The following is a 9,112-nucleotide window of genomic DNA, read 5'->3' on the forward strand; positions in this document are numbered from 1 at the left end:
CCTTTCATTTTAGGGCCTCTTTATCCCCCTCTTCATTCTGGTGTTGTTTTGAAAATAATCTTGTATCTACCGCAGTACCGCGCCTGACACAGTCGGCCCTTAACAGATAGCATTAAAAAAAAATGGAAACAGATCTTTTTGCATGGTCAAAACATTAAAAAGGGACCATTAATGTCAGTTACCTTTTGTTCCCAAAGGGGACAATACGAAAGGAAGTATGCTTAGATGGCAGTGAGAGCTGGGTTAGATATAAGGAAGAATCGGTGGTTTTAATGCTGATAAAACACTAGAGTAACCAACCAAGTGAGACTGTGGAATCACCGTCTCTGGTTCCCAGTTTAAATTCTCAAATCCTCTCTTCCCAAACAGAATTCTAATTACGCGCCACGATATCCTCCACTCCTTAAGCAATATAAACAGTACCTGCATGCTTTTAGGGATGGAAAGTGGAATAAGGCTACTTTCAAAGTTGTTTCTTGTAAGAAAAACATGGATTCTAAAAAAAAAAAGAGTAAAATTGAATGAGAGAGAAAGGAATTTAAGCTAAAGAGGTTTCTCAAACACAGCTACTCTTTAAATTAGAAATTAATTAACTAGAAGAAAATGTCTGCCCCTGAGGAGAACTCTTTTGGCTCGGTCTTTGCTATTTGTAAGTTGTTGTTGTCTTACGCTGTGGAGTCGTGTCTGACCGATAGCGACGCCATGGACGCATCCCTCCCAGAATGCCCTACCTCCATCTGCAATCATTCTGGTAGTGGATCCATACTTTTCTTGGTAAAAATCCGGAAGCGGTTTACCACTACCTCCTTCCACGCAGTAAACCTGAGTCTTTGCCCTCGACTCAGCCCAGCCCGGGTGAGTTTTGACTTGTAGCAGATGGCCTTCCACTCGCTAGCCACTGGCTAAGCTAGGAATGGAATGGACAGGCCTCTGCTTGACTCTCCCTCCCATAGCCGAGACTGGTTGAGTACTGGAAACTCTCCAGGTGCGACCCTGACTTAATAATAACATGGTATCATTTCAAAGTACAACTCTACCAACCGCTAACCTCTCCTGGACAAAGGAGACAACTAGGAGGGATTTAGAGTGCCATCTTGGTTCTAGTAGAAGTGAACCTTGAGTTGGGAAATTTTCTCCAGAGCATAAATACTTGAAGGCTACAGGGTCAGAGTCCAGAACACGCAAGAATACAGGTTAGTGCTGGTCTGAGACTGTCAAAGAGAAAAACTAGCAGGGAGCTCTTCTGTCTTCCAGGCAAATGGAAATGAAGTAACTCCACTAGAGCAGAGGCTTTGAAGAGATTGTGAAACCAAAAGACGGAATCAAAAACAGGACCAGGCGTTACAAATGGTAAATGCAAGTGCCTGAAAAGGAGCAATCTTTCTGTTTTGTGTGTGTGCGTACATCCTGGAAGGCACTGACAATCACGCAACTGTCTCTTCAGCCTTCTCAGCACATATCAGCAATGTCATCTCCAAAGCTGAAGAACAGCTCCATCCAAAATATAGAAATTTTCTGCTGAACTGAGGAGTGTTACCTTTCTCAGTGGAGCACCAAGCAATTATAGATATCTAGGTAGCTCCTGCAGTGGTACAGAGGAGGCAGGGAAAGGATTCACTCCATTTTTTTCTCTTTTTTTTTTATATCTAGCATCTTTGTCCAAGAGGGCACAGGGAAAGAGATTGAGACTAAGACTGCAAATGTGCTACATGCACAGTGAACAGCAGGGCAAGTTGCTGCAACAAAATATCCCCTTGGATGCCTTGGAGTAACAGGAGAGATTCTGAACCTCTTTTATTAAGACTCTTGGAGAAGCAGCATGGTGTAGGCGATAGAGCCCGGGCCTGGGAGTCAGAAGGTCATGGGTTCTAGTCCCGACTCTGCCACTTGTCTGCTGGGTGACCTCTGGCACGTCACTTCACTTCTCTGTGCCTCAGTTGCCTCATCTGGAAAATGAGGATTGAGACTGTAAGCTCCACGTGGGACAGGGACTGTGTCCGACCCGATGAGCTCGTATCCACTCCAGCGCTTAGGCCAGTGTCTGGCACATAGTAAGCCCTTAACAAATACCATAATTATTAAGTAGTGCTACTGAAATTAAGGAATGTCTCAAAGAGGCAGAACAAGAGGGGAAAACAAAATCCTGTGCCAGTCATTAGAGCACATTCTAAGCCTGTTATATTTGAGTTTAAAATGAAGAGAAAAATCAGCATCTTTCTTGACCATGACAGAAAATCTATACCAATCAATCAATCAGTTGTAGTTAACGGGCGCTTACTATGTGCAGAGCACTGTACTAAGTGCTTGGGAGAGTACAATGCAACAGAATTAGCAGACATGTTCCCTGAGCGTGGCTCAGTGGAAAGAGCATGGGCTTTGGAGTCAGGGCTCATGAGTTCGAATCCCAGCTCTGCCACTTGTCGGCTGTGTGACTGTGGGCAAGTCACTTAACTTCTCTGGGCCTCAGTTCCCTCATCTGTAAAATGGGGATTAAGACTGTGAGCCCCACGTGGGACAACCTGATTCCCCTATGTCTACCCCAGCGCTTAGAACAGTGCTCGGCACATAGTAAGCGCTTAACAAATACCAACATTATTATTAAGCTTACAGTCTAGAGTCTACTGTCTACAATCCACAGAGCAGTTTAAACCTAACACATTAGTGAAAACAAAGGTTTTGATTAGCAGTCTCTTACCCCAGAAAGAGAGCTAGATTATAGTTGCAGGGATGACGAATCAATAGCGGTGAAACAGACTCAAAAGTCAGCTTGTCCTAGGAAGATAACATTGAAATCTTAGTAGTCATCACATAGTTCAGATAAAAAACTTATACATATTTCTGTGAAACTCTTGCCATGGTTGCCCAACAAAGCTTGTGCTTACTATACACCAGGCACTGGGGTGGATACAAGCAAATCGGGTTGGACACAGTTCTTGTCCCGCATCTTCTGCCACTGACCTACTGGGCGAGCTTGGGCAAGTCATTTAACCTCTCTGTGCCTTTCTTTATCTGTAAAATGGTGATAAAATAACTGCTTTCCCTACTTCTTAGACAGCGAGCCCGACATGGGACAAGAACTCTGTCTTGTCTGATGATGTACCTTCACCGGCACATGGCCCAAAAGCAAATAATAAATGCCATAATAATCATTGTAATAATTATCAACCCAAGGTTAGATAAGAGAAGCAGCGTGGCGCAGTGGAAAGAGCACGGGCTTTGGAGTCAGGGCTCATGAGTTCGAATCCCAGCTCTGCCACTTGTCAGCTGTGTGACTGTGGGCAAGTCACTTAACTTCTCTGTGCCTCAGTTCCCTCATCTGTAAAATGGGGATTAAGACTGTGAGCCCTACGTGGGACAACCTGATTCCCCTGTGTCTACCCCAGCGCTTAGAACAGTGCTCTGCACATAGTAAGCGCTTAACAAATACCAACATTATTATTATAAGAGCTGTGAAGACTCCAAGGAAGGGGCTGGTTCAACTAACTCAGTGTCACACACGGGTCTGAAGGAGACTGGACGAAGGAAAAGAAGCAATCCACAGAACTGAAAAAAACCCAAGAGGGTCTGGGAAAGAGACCAGAGTTGGGGGGGATAACGTCCCCTGCGCTCCCCCTACACTCTGCCACCCCTTCGATGGACTGAGGAACGGAAGTCAGTGGATCAATCAATCATACCGATTGAGCGCCTACTGTGTGCATAGCACTGTACTTGGGAAACTACGATATAACAGAGCTCCAGGAATGAGAGTGAGAAGGAGGAAGGGGAATCCTCAACAGAATGGACTACTACCCCCCTAATTAGTTGGGTTTACGCCCTTCTGTGTGCCCTTCTCTCCAGGAGAGAGGTCAGAAGGGTGAGGATTCTTTTCTTCTTCAGTACAATGCTTTGCACACAACAACATGGATGCCAGCAACAATATCTGTGCCTCTGCATCAAGACCCTTTTCTCCACTCCTCAACCAATCAATCAATCAATCATATTTATTGAGTGCGTACTGTGTGCATAGCACTCTACTTGGGAAACTACGATATAACAGAGCTCCAGGAATGAGAGTGAGAAGGAGGAAGGGGAATCCTCAACAGAATGGACTACTACCCCCCTAATTAGTTGGGTTTACGCCCTTCTGTGTGCCCTTTCATTCATTCATTCAATTCAATAGTATTTATTGAGCGCTTACTATGTGCAGAGCACTGTACTAAGCGCTTGGAATGAACAAGTCAGCAACAGATAGAGACAGTCCCTGATGTTTGACGGGCTTACAGTCTAATTGGGGGAGACAGACAGACAAGAACAATGGCAATAAATAGAGTCAAAAGGAAGAACATCTCGTAAAAACAATGGCAACTAAATAGAATCAAGGCGATGTACATTTCATTAACAAAATAAGGTCAGAAGGTGAGGATTCTTTTCTACTTTAGTACAATGCTTTGCACACAACAACATGGATGCCAGCAACAATATCTGTGCCTCTGCATCAAGACCCTTTTCTCCACTCCTCAACCAGTCAATCAATCAATCATATTTATTGAGTGTGTACTGTGTGCAGAGCACTGTACTAAGCACTTGGGAGAGTGCAATATAACAGAGTTGGGAGACATGCTCCCTGTTCACAGTGAGTTTACGGTCTAGAGGGGGAGACAGACATTAATATAAAAAAAAAATTATGGATAGGTACCTAAGCTCTTTGGGGCCGAGGGAGGGAATGAATAAAGCGTGAGAATCCCAATGCAAGGGCGAAGCAGAAGGGAATGGGAGAAGAGGAAATGAGGGCCTAGTCATTCCCTCTTCCTTCCTGGCGATGAGTCGGGAATGGAGGGTCAGGCCCCACGCTCGACCTAGCCCCAATGTGGTCCCCCGTGACCTTTAATGAGTCCTCTTTTTCCAATGTCCCTGGCCAATAGGGTGGTCCATAATGTTCTTCTGATTCACAGTAAAGCAAATATAAATAAAGCAGTCCTCTACTGGAACGCCCTATATTGATTTGGAAGAGATGGAAGTCATTTGCTACTAAACCTTGGATCGCCCAGAAGCTCAATGCAGAAGAGCTTTGGGACATCTTGTCCAACATTTACAATTCCAAGAACAGAGAAAGCTTTATCAAAAGTCTTTTGAGAAGTGCTGAACAAACTTACTTCTAAATCTGCACCTTCTTTAGGAAAGAGCTTTCCAGTTCTCACCAGTGTTTCAGTACTGTAAGAAATGACATAAAACTGAAGATCATTATCATCATCATTAATCAACTGAATCTACCTCATAGTAACCAGACCTACTTGACTCTGCTAAAACTCACATTCATCAGAGGCATCATCTTCTTAACACTAATGTCTCTTTAAACAATAACAGCGATAACTGTGGTGCGCTAAGCACTTACGTGCCAAGCACTGTGGGAGATACAGGATAAACAAGAAAAAAATAAATCAATGGCATTTAATGAGCACTTACTGTGTACTGAGCACTTGGGAGAGTATGATACAACAGAGGTGGTAGGCATGTTCCCTGTCCACAAGGACTTATGGTCTAGGGGGAGGGATGGACATTGACAAATTATAGATATGTACATAAGTGCCATGGGGCTGAGGGTGAATATCGAGTGCTTAAGGGGTAGGGGTGCACAGGCAACGCTGAAGGGAGAAGGAGTAGGGGAAAAAAAGGGCTTAACTGGGGAAGGCCTCTTGGAGGAGATGAGATTTTAATAAGGCTTTGAAGACAGGGAGAGGTCCAGGTCAGAGGGAGGACACCGGCAAGGGATTGGCGAGATAGACGAGATTGAGATTGAATAAACTGGCGCTACAGGAGCCAAGTGTGCAGCTTGGGTTGTAGCAAGGACATCAATGAGGTAAGGTAGGAGAGGGTGAGCTAATTGAGTGTTTTAAAGCCGACGGTAAGGAATTCGCATATGATACGGAGGTGGATGGATGGTCAGCCACTGGAGGTTCTTGAGGAGTGGAGAGACATGGGCTGAACCTTTTTTTAGAAAAATGAACTGGGCAGCAGAGTGAAATATGGACCAGAGTGAGGAGAAACACTCCTCCCGTCCCCCCTCCTCTCCTCTCTCCCACCACCCAACCTTCTCCTAGGCCCTTCCTCCTGCCCACAATACATAGCTGCAGGACCACAGTTCTTCTCCCCATTTTCAAAGCCCTTCTAAAAGCCACATCTCCTCCAGAAGATCTCCCTTATTCACTTCCCTGCTCCCCAAGTTCTGTCCCCTCAATGCTTCTGCATTCACGGCTACCATTTGCACTCCCATTACTTAAGCACTTATTCAAAAACAAATCCAGTTTTCCTTCTTCCTCCTATCTGTAAACTATTGTAGTGACTGTCTCTCTAATCCTGCAAGCTCCTCGTGGGCAGAAATCATGTCTACTAGTTCTGTTGTGCCCTCCCATGGGCTTGGACAGTGGCCTGCATGCAGCAGGAGCTCAGGAAATACCGCTGATTCTTTCTGGTCAATCAGTAGTATTTCCTGAGCGCTTACAGTATGCGGAGCACCGTACTAAACGCTTTGTAGAGTCCAACCCAACAGAGTTGGTAGACCTGTTCCCTGCCCGTGACGAGTTCAAAGTCGAACTGGGATTATTATTATTCTCCCTGCACCTCTCTGTATTCGTCTCGGTTTAGCTGGGGGACGGGGTGTCAATGGGACCCCAGGCCCAGCAGGTCGATGGCTCCGGGCCGCCACCCCCCAAAACACTCTGGGTCGAGAAGCACTGTGGCTCAGTGGAAAGAGCCCGGGCTTGGGAGTCGGAGGATGTGGGTGCTAATCCCCGTTCCACCACTTCGCTGCGTGATCTTGGGCAAGCCGCTTAATAATGATGATGGCATTTGTTAAGCGATTACTACATGCGAAGCACTGTTCTAAGCGCTGTGGAGGATACAAGGTGATCAGGTGGTCCCACGTGGGGCTCACAGTCTTCATGCCCATTTTCCAGTTGAGGGAACTGAGGCCCAGAGAAGTGAAGTGACTTGCCCCAAGTCACCCGGCTGACAAGTGGCGGGGGCAGAATTTGAACCCGTGACCTCTGACTCCCCAGCCTGGGCTCCTTCCGCCGAGCCACGCTGCTTCAGCTTCTCTGGGCCTCAGTTCCCTCACCTGTAAAATGGGGACAAAGACCGTGAGCGGGGGCCCACTTCATGACCTTGTATGTCTTGTTTTTGCTTTGCTCTGTTTGCTCTGCCGTCCATCTCCCCTGATTAGACTGTGAGCCCGTCATGGGGCAGGGATCCTCTCTGTTGCTGAATTGTAATAATAATAATAATGATGTCGGTAGTTGTTAAGCGCTTACTATGTGCCAAGCACTGTTCTAAGAGCAGGGGGCGGGGGTGAAATACAAGGTGATCAGGTGGTCCCACTTGGGGCTCACAGTCTTCATCCCCATTTTCCAGATGAGGTCCAGTGAAGTGAAGTGACTTGCCCAAAGTCACACAGCTGGGATGAGAACGCATGACCTCTGACTCCCCAGCCCGGGCTCTTTCCACTGAGCTATGCTACATTCCAAGTGCTTAGTACAGTGCTCTGCACAGAGTAAGCGCTCAATAAATTGGGAAGCAACGTGGCTCAGTGGAAAGAGCGCGGGCTTGGGAGCCAGAGGTCATGGGTTCGAATCCTGCCTCTGCCCCTTGTCAGCTGGGTGACTGTGGGCAAGTCACTTCACTTCTCTGTGCTTCAGTGACCTCATCTGTAAAACAGGGATTAATTGTGAGCCTCACGTGGGACAATCTGACGACCCTGTATCTCCCTCAGCGCTTAGAACGGTGCTCTGCACATAGTAAGCGCTTAACAAAAACCAGCATTATTATTCTCTGTGCTTCAGTTCCCTCATCTGGAAAATGGGGATGAAGACCGATTAGACTGTAAGCCCATCAAAGGGCAAGGACTGTCTATCTGTTGCCGACTTGTTGATTCCAAGCGCTTAGCACAGTGCTCTGCACATAGTAAGCGCTCAATAAATACTATTGAATGAATGAACTGTGAACCTCACGTGGGACCACCTGACGACCCCGTATCTCCTCCAGCGCTTAGAACGGTGCTCTGCACATAGTAAGCGCTTAACAAAAACCAGCATTATTATTCTCTGTGCCTCAGTTCCCTCATCTGGAAAATGGGGATGAAGACTGTGAGCCTCACGTGGGACAACCTGACGACCCCGTATCTCCCCCAGCGCTTAGAACGGTGCTCTGCACATAGTAAGCACTTAACAAATACCAACATTATTATTATTATTATTATTAATAAATAGGAATGAATGACTGAATGTATGAATCTCCCCCAGCGCTCAGCTCACGGTAAGCCCTTAAGAAACCCCATCACTCTCATTTCTGCCCCTCCCCCGGGGCGGGGTCCTCCCGACCTGCAAGGATTGAGAGCGCCAACGAGAGAGCCGAAGCTCAGCGCCAGCCCCGCCACTGGCGCCAGCCATCTCGGCCCGCCGCCCATGGTCGGGGACGAGACGTCGGCCGCCAACGGTCGTCGGGCCGCCCGGCCCCCCGGGCGCTCGGCCGGACTTCTTTCTCGAGCCGACGGCCCGTTGGCCGCCCCCTCCGCGACGATGCCTGGAACTAGTCCGCGGCTGGAAATGCCGCAGGTGCTTTTCATTAATTCAGTCAATAGTATTTATTGAGCGCTTGCTATGCGCAGAGCACTGTACTAAGCGCTTGGAATGTACAAATCGGTGACAGATAGAGACAGGCCCTGCCCTTCGACGGGCTTACAGTCTAATCGGGGAGGACAGGCAGACAAGAACAATGGCAATAAATAGAATCGAGGGGAAGAACATCTCATTAAAATAATAGCAAATAAATAGAATCAAGGCGATGTACATCTCATTAACAAAATTAATAGGGTAATGAAAATATATACAGTTGAGCGGACGAGTACAGTGCTGAGGGGAAGGGAGAGGGGGAGGAGCAGAGGGAAAGGGGGGAAAAGAGGGCTTAGCTGAGGGGAGGTGAAGGGGGCTGGAGGGGGAGCAGAGGGAGCAGAGGGAAAAGGGGAGCTCAGTCTGGGAAGGCCTCTTGGAGGAGGTGAGCTGTAAGTAGGGTTTTGAAGAGGGGAAGAGAATTAGTTTGGCGGAGGTGAGGAGGGAGGGCGTTCTAGGACCGCGGTAGAACG

At 47.3% G+C, this 9,112-nt stretch overlaps 1 protein-coding gene across 4 annotated transcripts in view; it reads right to left on the reverse strand.

The window, feature by feature from the left end:
- Positions 1-8,455, reverse strand: part of CATSPERD (cation channel sperm associated auxiliary subunit delta) — a 62,318-nt gene extending 53,863 nt beyond the window's left edge. For all 4 annotated transcript variants that reach the window (XM_029050057.2, XM_029050058.2, XM_029050056.2 and 1 more), the window contains exons 1-4: positions 8,352-8,455; positions 5,133-5,190; positions 2,696-2,772; positions 424-496 (exon numbers count right to left, since the gene is read on the reverse strand). In XM_029050057.2, the coding sequence (XP_028905890.1) occupies positions 424-496; positions 2,696-2,772; positions 5,133-5,190; positions 8,352-8,437 (294 nt within the window). In that variant the 5' untranslated portion in view covers positions 8,438-8,455. The remainder of the gene's footprint in view (positions 1-423; positions 497-2,695; positions 2,773-5,132; positions 5,191-8,351) is intronic.
- Positions 8,456-9,112: the final 657 nt, after the last annotated feature.

Source organism: Ornithorhynchus anatinus, chromosome X1 (assembly GCF_004115215.2).
Source record: "Ornithorhynchus anatinus isolate Pmale09 chromosome X1, mOrnAna1.pri.v4, whole genome shotgun sequence".
Classification (NCBI taxonomy): domain Eukaryota; kingdom Metazoa; phylum Chordata; class Mammalia; order Monotremata; family Ornithorhynchidae; genus Ornithorhynchus; species Ornithorhynchus anatinus.